Here is an 18,157-nt window from a genome sequence, read left to right as displayed (position 1 = left end):
AAGCGGTACCACTAGACTCGCCGGGCCAAATACTATGCCTACTCGAGGTTCATATGCTCCGTACATATCTCGTAATGCCAGTATTGGTATGAATGAAAAATGTTACAAATCGACTTTTTATGATTTTGATGCGAGTAAACACGTGAATGCAATGAGATGACCTAAGAAGTCTCGAGTGACTGCCATGGACAGCTGAGGGAATCGCGACCTCGTCCTGCATACGTCAGGTGGGGGGGGGATCAGGTCCATGGTGGGGCAACGTCTTGAGGCGACAGTAAATTTTTGGTCAACGCCGCCGCCATCATGACCTCCGACTCGAGCTCCTCCACGCACTCCGATTCGCTGCCTGCTGCTCTGCATCTCCCCTCGCCGTTTGCAGACACGGGCAAAGAGACTGCCCACCTCGCCTTTGCACCCATAGCGCTGGCGCAATACCACAACATAGTCGAAAAACTGGCCTCCAACAACGTCTACCGCATCCTCCGCGCACCCGGGCCCATTCGTGTATGGGTCTACCGATCGCTACTCGCCGAGCACCAACTGTGGAATGACTGGGACCGCCGCGCGCCATCACCGCCCGACGTGAAGCCTGAGACGGAGCCCGCCATGGCCGAAGACAGCATCAACGACACGGAGAGCGTGGGCGACTCGGAGCGGCCCGAGAGCTCGTCCGGCATGACCGCGCGCCCCTACCTCACCCGCCTACGTCTTGCGCTCGCGCCCTATACCGTGCATTTCCACAACCCCGGCTATGTCCGCGACGATACACTGCGCATGCTAGAGCGCGACGTGGTGAAGAAGACGCTGGAAGAGTCGCGGAAGAGCCTCGAGTTGCGCGAAGAACTCGGCCTCTCGTGGGAGTTCTGGGACGATCTCGCGGGCGTGCTCAAAGCCGCTATCCCCTCGCTCGAACGCCGCTGTTTCGCTGCGCCGGATCCTGCTGCGCCTGAATATGAGGGTCTGTCGGGTCCGCTCATCGCAAGCTATTCGCCGAGTCTGCTGAGGGATTTGGAACGGCTGAATCAGCTTGTGTGCATTGCAAGGAATGTGCAGGTACATGGCGAGCGGGTGCAGAATTTGAGTGCAGACAGGCTCTTTGACAAGGACATTTTTGCATTGATCAATGTCTGCGTGCGCGTTACGGCGCGGGGCTATGATGGCGAGGCTGGAACCCAGGACGAAGACAAATGGCAGGGCGTCATTAATGCGTACAAGAAGCTCCTCATCACTTGTTTGCAGTTCCTCAACAATCTCATCGCGCGGAACGAGCAGCGGAAACTGATGCTCTGGATCGAACTATTTGACAGTCATCTCGACAATGAACTGCCCAACTTCGCAGACATGAAGTACAAAATGGACGAGTTTCCACAACAAGATCAAGGCCCGCCACCGGAGGAGCAGCCTCTGCCGACTCATGCAGCGCGAAGTCTGGACGCGTTCAAGATTCCTCAGCAGCCTGCGTCCTCGCCATTCCTGCTCTACATTGGCGAGACTGGCAACGACGTCAAGAAAGCTCTGATACATCATGGTGTCAAGGCGGGCGCAAACGAGATTGCTGCCGAATGCAGGCGGAGGTGGCAGACCATGGGCGAAGAGGAGAAGAACGTAAGTTACGTCTGTCGTATGACCTGATTCCTGCTAACACTGTCAGAAATGGAATATGCTCTATGCAGACGTTGTGGCTAGGTACCGCGACCAAATCACTCAAACCAGCACATACCGCAAAGTCGTGGATCAGCATGCCAAGAACGAAGAGAGTGTACAGGCGCTGGCGAAAAGCATCAACCAACTCCAAGTGGAGGTCGACAGGATGCGGTCATCCATCACAGCTCTCCCTGGCGACGAGTCCAACAGCGAACAACCATCCCAACCCACAGCGGAGAAGCAATCCCCGAAACCAGCATTGGATGACTCGTTACTAGATCCCAGCATCAAACGGTCTCCCCCGGCAGGTGAGATCGATTTCCGTGTGACATACCCGCCATCCTTCGGTGCGGAGATACTCCAAAATGGCAAAGAAGATCTGCTTAAGCGGCTGGAGCCAGACCCCGACCGTCCATCAGGGCTAATCAGTGACGTAGCGTCTCCTACCTCTCCTCCGCCAGAGGATGACGATGACAATGATGACGACTACGATGACATACCTGGTGATGAAGGCCGAGGGTTGCTCACAGATGTTCCGCTTATTCTGGGTCCTACCGAGATTGAGGTTCTACCCATGATCATCATGGCTGGAATCGTTGAGCCTACGGAGGGACAGCCTGGTCATCATTCCGATCCGACTGTTTTCAGCAGTGTCAGGAGCATGCATGGGGTTCGGTGTCATTTGCTTCTTGCGCAGGACAATGGCCGGAATCTGCTGCGCGAGTTGTTGATCTTTGTTGCTGCTTGGGATCTGCGCGAGGAAGAGTTGTACTTCAAGTTCATGGTCAAGATCATGGAGGCTATTCTTGCGAACCAGCTACTGCCGTTTGCTTACCATGCCTTTAGAGAGTCTGAGTAAGTGTACCCGTTGGAAGCAAAAACTTTGGCTAACATTACGATAGATCCAAGGACATCATCTCTCCGGCTCAGGCAGTCATCATGAAGCTCCTCACAAATATATTCCGCGCCAGACAAGCCCGTGCTCAACCCACCAAGGGCCATCTCAAGGCGAACCACCCGCAAGTTGACCAAGGCGATGTCCATATGGTCAACTTTCTACTCACCGAGTTCCGTCGCCACATCATTCCCCAAACATGCGCCCTGATTTTCCTGCAAGGGCAGATCCGCGCTGGACACGCGCAACCCGAAGACTTCCCTCTCAATCTGTGGGACATGGAACGCATGTATGAGGGCGTTTACCAGTACCTAGAGTTCTTCGCCATTCTTACAGAACACGAGACATGGAAGAGAATGCTGAGCAATTGGGAAATCTCTCACGAATTGGTGACCTTGTTGAAAGAGCTAGATGCAGCAATACCCAAGGGTCAGCTATCGCCGCCTCCTCTGAGGAATGTCCAGCACGCGCCACCACCTCCAGCCCCAATAGAGGTCCACATCCCTCCGTCGCACCAGCAGCAAGACCAGCAGCAGCCACCACAACCCCAACCAGTCGCCGTCGAACGACCGTACGACACCACAGCCGGCGCAGCCGAAGCCTACATCCCTCCACCCACCTCACCCTCACCCCGACCCTACATGGACGAAGCAGCCGACGAGCCCTCCGACTTCGAGTGGCGCAATCTGAAGAAGCTCGCCGTTCTCGTCCTCAGCTCCCTGGTCTGGAAGAACAAGCACGTTCAAGATCAAATACGGCCATTGGGTGGTATTGAGGCGGTGTTGAACTGCTGCTCCTACGACGAACATAACCCTTATATCCGCGAACACGCTATCATGTGTCTCCGGTTTCTTATGGAAGGCAATAAAGAGAATCAAGATCGGATTCACGCGCTGGAAAAGTATAATCAAGATGCCAATGCGAAAGCGAAAGCCCCCGCCGCCCCAGCTGCGACGTCAAGTCCACATCCAAATCCGAACCCTGCTGTCCCAAGCGAGAGCAGCGGAAGTGGCAGTGGCAGTGGCAGCAGCAACCGATCACCAGTCAACGTCCGCGTCCCCGACGAAGTGCTCGACCAACAAGGGTACGAAACCTACATGGACAAACAAGGCCAGGTCATGCTGAGGAAACGTCAACATGTGCCGCAGTCTTCGGCGTCGCATATGATGCACCAGCAGCAGCAGATATTGCCGATTCAGAATACGGAGCTGACGATGGGGACAGATAATGGGGGTGGTCAAAACGTGAACAACAATAATTCCAACCCCAACAGCAACAACCTCACTACTACTATCAACGCAAACAGTAATAGTACTGGTACTGGCAACACTGGTAATGGCAGTCCAAGTAACACCAACACTCCCAATACCACCACCAAAGGCAAAGCCAAGTCAGACTCCGCCCAAGCTGTCTGGGATAACATGCGCGCTACTGCCCTGGGGGGTATTGGCGGTACGATGACGGGTGTCGGGGGTGGTGTGCGTGATCCAAAGGCACTGGAGGAGATGGTTGAGCGCGTTATGCATAATCTGCCCAGGTTGCAGGGACTGAGGGGTGGGGAGGAGAGGGCGGTGGAGGTGGAGGAGGCGCTGAAGAAGTTGGATAGGGGGTTTGATGGGGGGAGTTAGGGGGGAGGGGTATGGGGGGATGTGAGGGGGGAGGGGAGGATGGGAGGGAGACGGGGAGGGAGTTCTGAGAAGCGTTGGTGTGCACTGGGCTATGGCGTTCATCGGGATTGGTTACTTTTGGGTCGGTTTGAGATCGATGAAGGCAGGGTCTTAACGCCTTCAAAGCCTATGATTGGGCGAGTGCCGGGAGATGAAGCTATTCCTACATTTGTATTTGCATTCGGTCGTAGATTTTGAGCGCACGATGATCACATTCATTTACGAACTATCAAGATCAGTGTTTCCCTTCGTAGACAGTTTGAAGATGGAGACAAGGCGCTATGGACTCTTGACGGCTGCTCGACTCATGACTCCCGCAATACATCACCACCACATACTCAAAGATAGTTCTCATCAAATGAGAGAGATCTCGATCCTCAGACTCCGTCCTTGTCCTTGGGGCGGCTACTGAGCATATCATACACAGTAAGGTTTAGTTGTCTTTGTTGTTGAAATTGCGAACGTCCACGGGTAATCTGGCATGCTGTCGGCTATGACTCTTCCAAGCACAGTCCTGTTTTCCACGGGCTCAAATCTCTCTATAGAAGCATTTCCGCCTTGCTTTTTGCGCTCCACGACTTGAGCGGTAATGAGTATGGGTTTTTGCATGGCACTTACAATCCGCGATGATAGTGCAGTTTCATGTTAGTAACCACCATCCTCACGAAATTCGTATTCAGGTTGACAAGTTACATGAGGAGAGTGCATCGCGCGCATGCTCTAACTGGTTCAGATTTCTCGATGTATCCAGGTATGATGAACAGTAAGTAGCCCTAGGTATGTAGGCATCTAGGATGCGTATTAACTGACGTTTAGATACCTCGCTCGCGTGCGAATTCTCCAATCCATGTGTAGGCGGGCCGCGCCTGTTCCGCGTCCAGCCTAGCCAGCCAGATGCCTTATTAAGTTGCTTATGCGTACGTTGATGCTCAGATGCTCAACCACCACTCACACCTTGACACGGTCCTGGAGAGCGCTAGCGTAGGCAACGCGAACGCCACAATCAACCCCGCCATCACCATTCCGCCTTGCCGCAGCACATTTCTAGTACACAGCCTTCGCTGAACATGAACATGACTTTCATCGCTCATTCTTGCGACCTGACCTTGGGAGCGTCATTCTTCGCGGAACTAAGCAATGGCAAGCTTCGGGTTCTCCATCGGGGATATCATCCTAATCAGCAACTACGCGTATTCGGTCTACAAGTCGTGTCAGAATGCTGGTGACAACTTCAGAGAGATCACGTCAGATGGTGGGTATTGCCCGTAACACGATTCGTACAAGCACTAACGCGGCGCACAATAGTGGCTTCTCTACGCACACTCCTCATCGCTCTCGACGATGAGTGCAAGAACCCCCTGTCTTCGTTCCAGCAGCTTCCCCTCGCGCAGAAGGGCGAGCTCGCTGCGCGCCTACAGGACTGCAAAGCCGATCTTCGCTCGGTCAAGAAGATACTGCACGACTTCCGGTCGCTCAACTTACGCGATGCGCGGTATTTCGATCGGCTCGCTTTCACGACTGGGAAGCAGGCGGCAATACGGGAGAAGATTGCGACGCATAGTGTTCGGTTGCAACAGCTGTTGACCGGCATCAACGTCGGCACGTTTTCGAGAATCGAGAGGAATACTGAGGCGCATTATCTGTCGCTTCTCGAAATCCGGGCGAAATTGGATCGGATTCATATGGACGTGCTCGCGGGTAGACGTGATGCCACGGCATTCGTAAACTCGGAGGATGTGGTAGCGTTGGAAGACGAGGTCCTCGACGACCATATGACAGAGGTTGATGTTGACGTATCATATGAAGTTCACGCCTGGGTGGAACGAGTACACGCAGAAACCTCCCAACCGCTATCGATGCCAGACAACGATGTCGCCGCTATCGAGGGTGATGGCACGGCAACAAGCAGCAGTTCGGACACATGTAGCGTACAAGAGCCGTCGAACACCAAATCTTCCAGAAACGACAGTCACATACGCGGCGACAGCCCCAACTCTTCAGGCGACGGGTCTGACACGGATGAGCAAAATAGTCAGTCTGAGGATATGCAAGAGTCTCTGGAAGCCCATGAAGCTCCGGAGGGTGGCTATACTCCGCGCTTTCTTTGTGAATCAGAACGACGCGCACTTCAATACCAGACGGAGACCACGCCCAATGAGAAATCCGGAAAGGAACTGCTCGCACTCGGGTACTATATGAAGAGTACGCCGGCTGAACCATTCAATCTCGAAACCCACGAAGCTCCAGAGGATGGCTCTACTCCACGTCTGGTTTCTGATCTAGAACAACGCGCACTCCGGTACCAGACGAGTAGCAAGCGCACAAACCCATCCGAGCCAACTGAACATGAAAGCACGCTTATCGACCTGACTAATCATGGGTGGTATTACGAAGTTGTGAAATCCGAGGAAATATATCACTTTGACGAGCAAGATAGGTGCTGGGTCGACCAAAGCCTTTGCCACGATAAGTCGCGCGGGCCACGTGTGGTCCGGGAGTATGTCGATGTAACTCTTGAAGAGGTATTCACCGGAACGAGCAAGCAGTTCACTCTCCGGCGCAGTACTGTCAATCCAGAAACCCACGATTCGGAGTCCTTCGAAGACATCGCGATCAGCCTACAGATCAAGCGGGGAGTGCTCAACGGAAATGCGATCTGCTATGTTATGCAAACAGACCCACACCTCAAGCTTAAAACGTCCATCGTGTTCAAGATTCGACGTGTAAGTCTCAAGATCCTGAGACACGAATTCGACATACTGATGCTTCGTAGAAACCGCATTTGCTATTCCAGGATCTTGATGGAGATCTGGTCCACACAATCCACCTTACATCAGCAGAAAAGAAAAACGGCTGGAAGAGGAAGATCCAAAATGTCGATGGTAAAACTATACTGCTCCATGCGGAAGGGCCAGTGAAAAAGAAATTCTTGACTTTGAGAGGCCAAGGACTTCCTCGTGAATCGAGAACTCACAAACGAGCATCACTCTATTTTCGGATAGGGTACCCAGCCTATTACGAACACTCCCATTTCGGGAGCAGCTCAATTTGGAAATTCAAAAATGATAACGGATTCAGCGCGCAGCTGGACGAACCAAACGCAACAGCGATGTTCTCAACAGCTTCGCTAGATTCGCCATGGCATATGCATGTATTGACTACCGTAAAGAGACCGAAGTAAGCATCCAGGACATCGGCAATCAGCTGTAGGTTGCGGCGCAGGCATAGTCACGGGTTCTTTCCAAAGACATGCCTTTTTTGGTTGTGCAGAAGACGACGGAAGACTGTTCGAAACAGACTTTGCAACGGTATAGATAGCAGGAGCTCTTTCATGCCCTTTGAAGGCTCAGTATGTCTGAGGCCAGGTCAATATGGCACATACCTAGGTACGTCTAATACTAGTGGACCAGAGTAGGCAAGCAAATGCGTATGCAGCTGGCAGGACCGCATTCTAGTGAACTATCGCGACAATGATATTCGACTGTCATGGTCAACCCGTCTCTTTGACATCGATACCGCCGTGGCTTGGGTGCTCGGCCCCCGGGGTTTCGTTACCCGGACCCGGCAAACTTCCGCTCGCGCAACCTGCATCTCCCAACCTCACCACTTATCCGTCCTCACTTATCAACATCCGTTGCCGTCGGATGCCATCCGATCGGCTGTCAGATAAAGTACCGACGAATTGCCGATGACAGATAACAGCCGACAGAACGCGTATCTCCGCGTTGTCGTACGTCGCCGCCGTATGTAGCAGGTACCAAGACCATCGCGTCGTTGATTACTAGGCAGATTGTGGGGTAGTGGAGTCGGGAGTGGAGACGAACGTCGATACGAATGCAACGCAGTGCATGGTATACGACCGATCTCGGAAGTATAGCATACGTCGGATGTTGGTATATGAGCTTCCACCATGGCGCCGCTGGACGTAGCTTCAGCGTTGTGCGAACGCGTCGCGTCAATCCTACATTCCCGCATCGACGCCATCATGGGCCACACCAGCATGGCTCAGCGACTACTCACCAGCTTCGCGCTGCTCACGACCAGTGTGTCTAGCGTTTCTGCAGCATACAACACCTCATCTGCAGTCACGCTTCCTGGCTACGGTACCTTTGTCGGCACTACGGTCTCGCAGACTCTGACGAAGAAGCCTCTACCACGCGCTGTAGACGCCTGGCTCGGTATTGACTATGCTTCTCAGCCTATTGGAGAGGCACGATTCGCGCCTGTTAGTGCGCCTGAGCCTTTCCATGGGATCAAGAATGCGAGCAGTTATGGATACTCGTGTTTCCAGGATCCAGACGAACTCCCATACGAACTGGATGAGGCGTGTCTGAGCATGAACGTTTTCCGGCCGCAGGGCGTTGCGGAAGATGCGGAACTACCGGTGCTGATCTGGATTCATGGGGGTGGCTTCGTTGCTGGAAGCGCGAGGAGCTTTGACGGTGCTTCTTTCGTGGCTAATTCGAGGGAGCCGCTTGTTGTTGTCACTTTCAACTACAGGGTAAGCATAGCTATCGTCTTCACACGAGTCAGGCTAATGTCACCCAGGTCAACTCTCTGGGTTTCCTCCCGTCTCCAGTCTTTGAGCGCGAGGGACTTCTCAACCTTGGCCTCCGCGATCAGGAAACCCTGTTCAAGTTTGTTCAGAAATACATCTCTGTTTTTGGAGGCGATGCTTCTCGCGTCACGATTGGAGGTCGCTCAGCTGGTGCGCACTCAGTCGGCATTCATCTCTTCCACAACTACAACAAAACCGAGGGTGCACCAGCGCTCTTCTCGCAGGCTCTTCTCCAGTCCGGCAGTGTGACTGCTCGAGCGTTCCCGAACGCATCTTACCCACTGTACCAGGAGCAATTTGCGCAATACCTTGGCTACACAGGATGCAGCGCAGTAGCCAATAGCACCGATGCCGAAATCCTCAGCTGCCTTCGATCCGTCCCCATCGATGCGATCCAGAACGCCAGCGCTCTGCTGTGGCGCGCTTCAGAATACCCCATCACGTGGCCATTCCAACCCACGCGAGGCGGTCCTCTCCTCGAGCAAGCAGGCTCAACATCCGGGATCAACGAACAATTCTACCGCATACCCACCATCACTACCAACGTTGTCGACGAAGCAAAGTATTACTCTCCAGGCGACATATCCACCAACGAAGATTTCCTCGCCTTCATCAAGAACCTGATCCCCGGTCTGACCACCGAGGATCTATCCGATCTCGAGGAGCTATACCCTGACCCAGCGGACGACATCAACGGCCCTTACGCCCACAGCCCTAATTCCACACAATACAACCGCCTCTCCGCCGCGCTTACCGACTACATGTACGTCTGCGCGGGCCAAGAAACCGCCATGCGCATGTCGTCTGCCTCAGTTCCCGTGTACAAAATGGTTTTCGCCGTAAACAACACATTCCCAACCTGGAAAGGAATACCCCACACCGCCGACACAAAGTACACATGGGCTGAACCCGCCGGTAGCGGTGGTGTACAGTACCCAGAAGTAGGCAAGGAGTTACTCAATGCGTACTTCTCCGACTTTGTTGCCTTGGGCGATCCAAATGCGGGGAATAGGACTGGTGTACCGGTTTGGCCGAAATATGAGGATGAGGGTGAGGGTAGGCCGGGGTTGCAGTTGAGGATGGAGGCTTTTGGGAATAGTAGGGTTGAAGGAGATGCGATTAGGAGGCGTCAATGCGAGTGGTGGAGGGATGAGAGTAGGGCTGCGAGGTTGGAGAAGTAGGTTGATAGGATGGAAGAGTTGGGTAGTTGACTAGATTCCGTAATGTGCTATCAGACTTGCCTTTTAGACAAAGCCTATGAACGGCTTGGTCGGCCATGTGCTTGTCTTCCATTTCGAGTCCTGAATTTAAAACATATGACCACAATCGCCGTCGCACCAGACCGATCCCTCTTCGCATACCGTATCGTCGTTCGCGGGTTACCACGCGGGGACGCACCAACCCACGCGCATGCGCCCCGCCCCACATGCGCTAATCGATTGGCGCAATCCCAACCGATTACACCTGCGCGCGCGTTGAACGACACCCGCCTATCCTGCCCACGTGTGACTGCAACCTGTCGGTGTCTTCCGCTTTGCACACCGTTCTTGACGTAACTAAGCTTTTCTCACGCTGATGAAGCTCACGCAAGCTTTTACCAAGCTTTGGCGACTGGGGTATATCCCACTACGTGCCGCGCACATGGGATAGATGGATGGCTAGTACGCGTCCGTTCCTGCAGCTTATGGCTAGGGTTGTGGATTGGGCGCGTTGTTGACGTAGGGGATCGTTGGTTAGCGAGCGTAGGCTGACGACGTTGGGTATAAAAGATGGATGACTTTGGCTGGGATTGAGGGGTGGTGTGTTGGTTTCTTCTCGTCCTTTTGTTCCTACAAGAAGTCACTTTCTATTCGTCAATAATATGAGCCAATTCCTGGTACTGGGTCTCGCTGCTACAGCTCTGGGTTACCCGGCTGTTAGCAAGCACCATCATACGCCTCTGGAAAATGCGACGGATTATCTCGTTTCTGTCGGGCCGCGACCGTACTACATCATCAGCAATATGACTGATAGTCCGTTGAAGCGGAAACTGCAGTCGTGTGAGAATACTCCGGTTTCTATCTCCCCATTCACAATCGGTCACCGCGGAGGAGGCACACTCCAATTCCCAGAAGAGTCGATCCGGTCTCAAGATGCCGGTGCGCGAATGGGCGCCGGTATCTTGGAATGCGATGTGGCATTCACAAGCGACAGGGGATTGGTGTGCAGACACGATCTATGCGATCTACACCGAACAACAGATATCCTGCTCAGGCCCGAATTAGCAGCAAAATGTACCACGCCATTCACACCAGCGAATGCAACGAGTCCTGCGAATGCGTTATGCTGTACCTCCGACATTACGATCGATGAATGTATGATCTCACCTCCACCTCAACAACCCGAACCCCCAACCTCTACTAACAAAACAAAGTCACCACCCTCTGCAGCAAACAAGACGGCTTCAACGCCTCCGCCACAACCCCGCTCACCTACCAAGCCGGCACCCCCCTCTGGCGCACAGAACTCTACGACACCTGCGCACAGACCCTCACTCTAAACGCATACATCGACCTCGTAGACTCCTACCCCGGCTACCGCAACTTCACTCCCGAGTTAAAAACCCCCCCTTCCGCAGTCCCCATGCCTTTCCAGGGAAACTACACTCAGGCTCAATACGCGTCCGACATGATATCTGCGTTCCGTCTGAAGGGGATAAGTGCGGATCGCGTGTGGCCGCAGAGTTTCTTGTTTGAGGATGTGGTGTATTGGATTAACAATGATGAGGAGTTTGGTGCTCAGGCTGTGTATTTGCAGGAGTTTGATACGCCGGCTGATCTTGCGGCTGGGTTTGCGAATCTATCCGACGCGCGCGCTGCGGGCGTGAATATCATCGCGCCTTCCCTCCCCATGCTGCTCTCCATCGGCGGATCGGATAACAACACGATTGTGGAAAGCGAGTACGCGAAAGCGATTAAGGCGAATGGAATGGACATTATTGCTTGGACGTTTGAAAGGAGCGGGCCGTTGGCGAATGTGAAGAGGGATGCGGAGTATTATTTTGCGAGCATTGCGGATGTGGTGGATCATGATGGACAGTATTATGAGGTGTTGGATGTGCTGGTTAGGGAGGTGGGGGTCAAGGGGCTTTTTACGGATTGGGCGGGGACTGTGAGTTATTTTGCGAGTTGTTTTGGGTTGGAGGGGCCGGTGGGGGGGAGTTATCGGTGATTGTTGGGGACGGGAGGGGGTGTGTGGGAAGGGAACATGTTTCCAAAAAGCGAATTGGCATGTGCAAAGACACACGAAATCAGAACTGAAGACAGTGCAAAACTCCAGGAACCCAATATAATAGATCGAGAACTCCCTCGAAGGCCTCTTGTTTCCATGCCCGTCGCCAAACTGAGCACGTGCGACTAGTCGTCAATCCAGCAGGACAGTCCATACGATAGACTACTGCAAACTTACATTGCAACATATACGAAACAACTTAGAAACCTCTCTTTCAGTCTCTATTGCGCAAGCAATGCCATCAGCGTGCCTCCATCGCAACTGCCAAAACTACATCCAACCGCATTTACCTACCCACAATCATCACCAACCCTCATCTCCCCACTCCATCATGCCAACCCACTTCCGACAGCCCCATTTCGACTCAATCACGAAAGCGACCGTACCCACCGTAAACCGGATATCACCGAATAGTTCGCGGTTCCGAGACGGTCAAAGAGAAAAACAGCCGAACATGTCGATCGCTATTACGGCAGCGACCGAAAGAAAGAAAGAGTGGACAAAGCATGAGCTAGACGATTGCTAGCACCAGGGCACGGAGGTCTAGAAGCGAGACTGTGGGGAGGTGTTCGGCTATGGGTGCCGAGCGGATAGGAGGATGGGAGATTGATGCTGTGGTCGGTTGGGGAGTAGGTGAGTTGAGGTGAAGGATAGGCGGTGAAGATACGGGAATTCTGGGATCACGATGTACTTTTTTCTGGGAAGCATGTGATCACATTGATGAAGAAAGAGTCAAATCGATGGAACAAGTAAGTTCTTCATTCTCAACTATACTATCCTATCCTATCATCTCCTCCACTCTCTCAAACAAAAACACCAAGCTAAATCGCACTCTCAAAAAAAGTAGGTATCGGGGTATCACCAAACTCCAGCTCCACCAGAGAAGAAGGCAGCCGCAAATCATAGAGACCGCGCAGAGAAATCAAGCGAAGACAGACACACAGTACAAACGAAGAGGTGCGCGGCAAGCCGCGGTCAACCAGGTACAAAGTATGGGACCTCCAAGTAGTACGTGTGTCGTGTGATGAGATATCGCATTCGCATAGCAGCGTCCTGATCGCGCGCCTAAAAGGGGGGTATAACAAAACAGAGTCGAACCAACGTAACAAAAAGGAAAATGTTGGTCGACTACAAACAAAGACAAGATTCCAAAGCTCCAGTATTACCCAGTAGTTGTTGGTATAATCCCACGAAGTTTCGTCAATCGTCGCAGACAAGAGAAAGATAGTGTGATTACAAAGGAGTGTGTGGGTAATGTGACGGGAGGATTCGGGTAATCCTAGAAACGTGAATGTAGAACAAAGGTCCCGTGGACAAGTCCAGGGAAAGTAAAAAGGGGGTATGATGCAAAGGCGCAAGACAAGACGTAAACGGACATACATCCTCGTGATATGGGTTGTTTAGAAAACGATGTAACATGAGAAAAGGGTTTGGGTTGAAATCAAAGACATGCGCTGCCAGTCTCTGATGGCGAAAAACCATTTCTCTCACGTTCATAGAACGAGGTACCCGACACCAGCCGCGAGCGCAACAACCATCCCGTTGATCTGGAGCGACGAAGCAGCGCCCTCGAATTGAGGGGGCATGGAAGCGGAGGCGCTGGCCATGGGGCCGGAGGCAGTGGGCATGGCCATGCTGGCGGTGGTGTTGCCGGCGTTGTACGAGGGGACGATGGTGGGGTGCGTGGCGGAGATGGTGCTGGTGCTGTTTGCGGCGGTGTAGCCGGCGGGGGATGACGAGGACGCCGTGACGGTGTTGACGCGGTAGACGGTCGAGGTGATGTAGACGGTGGCGTCGTACTGGTCTTCCTGGGCGAAGGCGCAGACGAGGAGCGCGAAGAGCGCGGTGATGATTTGGGTGAAGGAGCGCATTTTGGTGGTTGATTTGGTGGTTGGTGGTGAAGGAAGGTGGTTGTTGTGGTGGTTGGATATGCGACTGTGAATGCGCAGTGCTTCGATGTCGAATCAGAAGAAGTGAGGGTTGCAAGTGTTATGCAGGTGCGTTTAAGATGAGCGACAGTGCTTTGTTTTTGTTTGGAATGCGAGAGAGCAGTGTGGATAGTCTTGGACCAAGTGATAGAGAGAGTGAGATATCAAGGATAGTACTTGTCAATGTAATGAGTGTGGGTAAGCCTAAAGCTTTAAAAGATCGTGAGTCTCGAGGATGAGAGAGAGTAAAAGAGGGTTTGTCTCGCAACGTTTGAGGAGGGTGAAGGGGAAACAACGGGCAAGGCAGGGAGGGCAAGGTGGGCCGCCCCCGGCGCCTTGTATCGTGTTCCTAGCATCCTTGCCGCCAGTGCAATTTCCCACTGCCAAAGCGCAATTTCGGTCCCCCTGGGCGCGCTAACGCAGGTTCGGGCGTGCTAACGGGAGTACCTGAGCAAGGAAGCTGCCGATCTGGCGCTTGGCAATGGGGCCCACGGCAAATCTCTGCACTGCATCCCTGTCCGCGCGCGCTCCTGTGGTTGGCCTGAGGTGCAGCGCTGGGCCTGAACTACCGAGGTACCCACTCTATGGCCAACGTGCTGCACGCTTGCTGCATCCTCGTGACGGGCGGGTGGTGACCTCACTTCTCACTCCAATCGCTAGGGGCAACCTTGGGAAAGTCGCTGCCCAGGTGAGATGCTGTCATCGCCCATCTGCGAACTCAAGGTTCACGCCCCATGATCCTCACCATGCTCAAGACCAAGTTTCAACGCCCATCACCCCAGGCAACTTCTCTCACCCCATGCGTTCCACGTTCCTCTCCAGCCCGAGTAGCCTGAGTCCACAGTGTCGCGCCTCAAAGCACGGACGCTGAAACAATGCGCAGCGAATCGAGGCGTCTGTTCGGCCTCCAAGGCGGAAACGCGACTGGAGGCAGCTAGGCCAGCACGACCGACTGCTGGACGCTGTACACCGGGGCGAACGTGACTGGAGCCAGCACGACAAATCTCGTCTAGCTATTACACCGCACCTTTCTCAGCTCGCGCACTCGTGGCACGCTACCCGTTGCGACATGTGTTCTGAGTAACACCATCAGCCAACCAGCGCCCTTCGTCTCAGACCCATCCCATCTATACCCATCTATAGCCCTCGGGGTGAGGTTAACAACGTGGTCGGCGGCAAGACGAGGCTATTGTTGCCTGGACACCTTGGCGCGCTGTGCTGGACGCGGAAGAGACGGTACGGTACAACGAAGCGATGGAGAGAATTGCTATGATGGTGGTGTGGAACTGTGTAGAGAATTTCTTGCAAAGAGTTTTGCTTGCGTAGTACTGCCCAACATATGCACGCAATTGCATCTTGTGACTCAAAGTAATCTTCACAGCAGCATGTGAAGCGTCCAGATGCGCTCGCCAACACATCCCCATCAATGCAAACTCGCATGTATCGTGAGGAAAATCAAAAAACCAACCCACTGACAGTGACACACAGGAACAAGTAACGATCTCCGCGCTGCAAGATTGAAATTACAATTACACAAGCGAGCATGGCGCATGATTGGCTCCCTACCTAGCCCGCACACTACCCCTACCATTACTAGTACACAATATGGGCTTCTTTCTTGTCTCATTTCCGCCTTTCGCATCGTGACCCATCCATCGCATTGAAGCGCCATTGCAAATCCAGCTCCTAACTTCCGCTCTTTCTCAAATGAAAGCAAACCAGGCCAAGCAAGTGCGCGCCTGTGCAATGCGACCTAGGAGGCTCGCATGCTTGCAATTCGGTCGGACGGCGCAGATTGAAATCGAGGGTGCGCGCGCGCGCAAATTTGACAAGAAATCATCTCAACCATCGCACTCGCTTTCGTTTCCTCGATCGAACCAACGGTCGTGTGTTGTGTCGTGTCATGCCAACGCCCCTCCGCCAGTCGCAAGGTTTAGGACGGGGAACCACGACTCTGTGCCACGCGCAAAAAGTTAGTTTGAGCGCAAAATGCAAATGCAGCAACAGCAACGACCACCACCACCACGACTTGATGCATGTCTCTTCGGCTTCATTGCCGGCGCGACAATATTCGCAAATGCCCTCTTCCCCAACACCATGCTGTTTCCAGCCAGACTAGACAAAGCCCCCTTGCGCCATAGCAACCCGTGTGTGCAATCCACGATGGGAGAACAAAGACGCTCATTCCCTCATCCCCCAGCGCAGACTACGGCAAAATGCAGAGAAAGGGAAGCAAGCGAACGCACGAACCTGCACAGTAAAACAGTCTCGGCAATCCCCTCACACAATAGTCGCAAAGACGCAAACAGAGGCGCCGCGCTGCGAGTCGTGAATGTTTGATCAGCGCCGTGCGCCAAACAAACCACACTATTGTCTTCAGTCGGCTTCGACTACTTCGGCACTCTCCCATAAACGGCGACAGATCTCCTCGGCTTCGTTTCGGCTGCGCGCCTGGTCACTCTCGAAACTCTGTTGGAAGTCGTTCTCGTCGCGACTAGTCTTGCCGCGACCTGCATCATGGTCGAAACTGACTCGTGATCTCCGCGAGCCCGTCCCATCTGTTTCGACGCCGCTTTCGTTGAAACTTGTGCTCAGGCTGCTGGCTCCTGTCGTGAAGCCGTTTGCGCCGTGCGACTTGGGTACGCGGATTTTGCGTGACATGCCAGGCGTTTGGTAGATTCTTGCGAGCGCGTCTGCAATTGGGTTGCGGTATCTTCGCACGACATTGTACTCAACCGCGACGTGGTTGAACTGCTGCTGCAGGCGTGGATCTAGACGCCCCTCCCCATTGCCATTGTAGTGGATGCTGGACTGAAGGTATGTGGGACCGCCCGTGCGGGGTAGCGTTACGGGAACGAGCTTCTGCGGTTCAATGTTGGACGACGCACGTTGAAGCATGAGCTTCTGCTGTGTCCGCGATGGGGGTAGGTTGGTTGGCGTGGTCGTGCCAGAGCGCTGAGGCGTCTTGGAGGGTGTGTCCGCGCCGCCCTTGAAGTTTGGCATGGACTTGTTGCGCTTGATCTTGTCCACCTCCCCTTCATCGGTGTCGTCTTTGAGCTGATGCGCAGCCATGTACTCGCCATCGTGAGGTGTCCCAGCAGAACCATCTCCGTCCATGAAGCGCGACACCAGGTTGTGCCCCGGTGTGTCGACCAAGGTAGATCCAACAGACCCAGCTGTGTGACTGAGCAGATTATGACGATCGGAGGAGGATACGACGGTCGCAGCGACTGACGATGTCTGAGGAGCAACATGGTGTGAGGCGCTGCGCTGTAGTAGTCGCGATGTGATCATATCAGCATCTGGAGGCCGAGAATGTTGATAGGAGCTCCCGCCGTTGACCTGCGTGTTTGTGCGCGTGCGGTCGGTGAGCGTTTGAGTCGCCTGGCTGGGCGCTTCTCGAACTATACCAGCCGACTGTTGCGGCTCTCCTCTATTCTTCTCCATGTTGATCTCCGCCGCTCTGTGTTGTGCCTCGAGTATGACCGAGTTGGAGCGCGTGTTGGATCGGGTAGTAGTGGGCGACTGTGACGCACTCTCTTCGGTCCACCCGCCCTCGTCTCCTTCCTCGTCGTCATTGGGCATGTCAAAGTGGACCGCGGCGTGTGGCTCCGGAGAACTTTGCCGAGACCGAGAGGGAGTCGCGAGCGCACGCTTGGAAGTAGCGTTCTCGTTCTTGGACCCCTTGAGCGCGTGTTTCGCATGCCCTTGCCGCGGCGGGAGATGGCCGCTCGAGTGGTTTTTGCGCAGATTCGCTTGCTGCGTGTTTGCTCTCACAACGGCGCCGGAAGACGCATGGCGCTTCATTCCGGGACGCGCGTGTGGGCTGCTGGGCGCCGAAATGGAATTGCCCGACTGCGAGCGGCGGTGGTGTCGCCCGGTGTTTTCTGCGCCCTGGAGCGCCTGCTGGGCCTGCTTCTCGGCTTTGCTCAGCTTGTTGAGGTTCTTGCCGAAGGACGTATTCCGCTGCACGCGTTGGCCGACGACATGATGGCGCTGGCTCTTGTGATGGGCTGAGCGCTGGGCGCCCTCGGACGGCGACTGCGAGATGTGCGACTGCGACGACGACTGTCTGGTCATGGCGGCTGGCCTCTGGGGCCGCGAATTAGAGTCGTCTGCCGAGGCCATGCTTACGTTCGCCTACGCGGGCGCGCGGCGTGTCGAGGGAGGTGAGGTCGGGGAGCCGTTTGGCTGT

The 18,157-nt window shown here is 54.1% G+C and overlaps 6 protein-coding genes across 6 annotated transcripts; 4 read left to right on the top strand and 2 right to left on the bottom strand.

The window, feature by feature from the left end:
• Nucleotides 1-303: 303 nt before the first annotated feature.
• On the top strand, nt 304-4,167 carry J4E92_010249 (uncharacterized protein; the record flags this gene model as incomplete). Its single annotated transcript, XM_051501588.1, has 3 exons — nt 304-1,605; nt 1,652-2,499; nt 2,547-4,167. The coding sequence occupies 3 exons, from the start codon at nt 304-306 to the stop codon at nt 4,165-4,167; spliced, it is 3,771 nt and encodes a 1,256-aa protein (XP_051348219.1).
• A 1,176-nt stretch (nt 4,168-5,343) lies between these two features.
• J4E92_010248 (uncharacterized protein) lies at nt 5,344-7,416 on the top strand (the record flags this gene model as incomplete). Its single annotated transcript, XM_051501587.1, has 4 exons — nt 5,344-5,458; nt 5,512-6,929; nt 6,980-7,088; nt 7,292-7,416. The coding sequence occupies 4 exons, from the start codon at nt 5,344-5,346 to the stop codon at nt 7,414-7,416; spliced, it is 1,767 nt and encodes a 588-aa protein (XP_051348218.1).
• A 700-nt stretch (nt 7,417-8,116) lies between these two features.
• On the top strand, nt 8,117-9,945 carry J4E92_010247 (uncharacterized protein; the record flags this gene model as incomplete). Its single annotated transcript, XM_051501586.1, has 2 exons — nt 8,117-8,707; nt 8,755-9,945. 2 exons carry the CDS (start codon nt 8,117-8,119, stop codon nt 9,943-9,945), a joined length of 1,782 nt encoding a protein of 593 aa, XP_051348217.1.
• An 821-nt stretch (nt 9,946-10,766) lies between these two features.
• Nucleotides 10,767-11,974, top strand: J4E92_010246 (uncharacterized protein; the record flags this gene model as incomplete). The annotated part of the gene is made up of 2 exons (XM_051501585.1): nt 10,767-11,118; nt 11,178-11,974. 2 exons carry the CDS (start codon nt 10,767-10,769, stop codon nt 11,972-11,974), a joined length of 1,149 nt encoding a protein of 382 aa, XP_051348216.1.
• A 1,553-nt stretch (nt 11,975-13,527) lies between these two features.
• On the bottom strand, nt 13,528-13,905 carry J4E92_010245 (uncharacterized protein; the record flags this gene model as incomplete). The annotated part of the gene is made up of 1 exon (XM_051501584.1): nt 13,528-13,905. The coding sequence occupies one exon, from the start codon at nt 13,903-13,905 to the stop codon at nt 13,528-13,530; it is 378 nt and encodes a 125-aa protein (XP_051348215.1).
• A 2,433-nt stretch (nt 13,906-16,338) lies between these two features.
• Nucleotides 16,339-18,042, bottom strand: J4E92_010244 (uncharacterized protein; the record flags this gene model as incomplete). The annotated part of the gene is made up of 1 exon (XM_051501583.1): nt 16,339-18,042. One exon carries the CDS (start codon nt 18,040-18,042, stop codon nt 16,339-16,341), a length of 1,704 nt encoding a protein of 567 aa, XP_051348214.1.
• Between the last annotated feature and the right edge of the window lie 115 nt (nt 18,043-18,157).

This window comes from Alternaria infectoria, assembly GCF_024043175.1.
Source record: "Alternaria infectoria strain BMP 0036 chromosome Unknown scaffold_33, whole genome shotgun sequence".
Lineage (NCBI taxonomy): Eukaryota > Fungi > Ascomycota > Dothideomycetes > Pleosporales > Pleosporaceae > Alternaria > Alternaria infectoria.
Note: the sequence above shows the minus strand (reverse complement) of the source record. Positions and strands in the feature narration are given on the sequence as shown.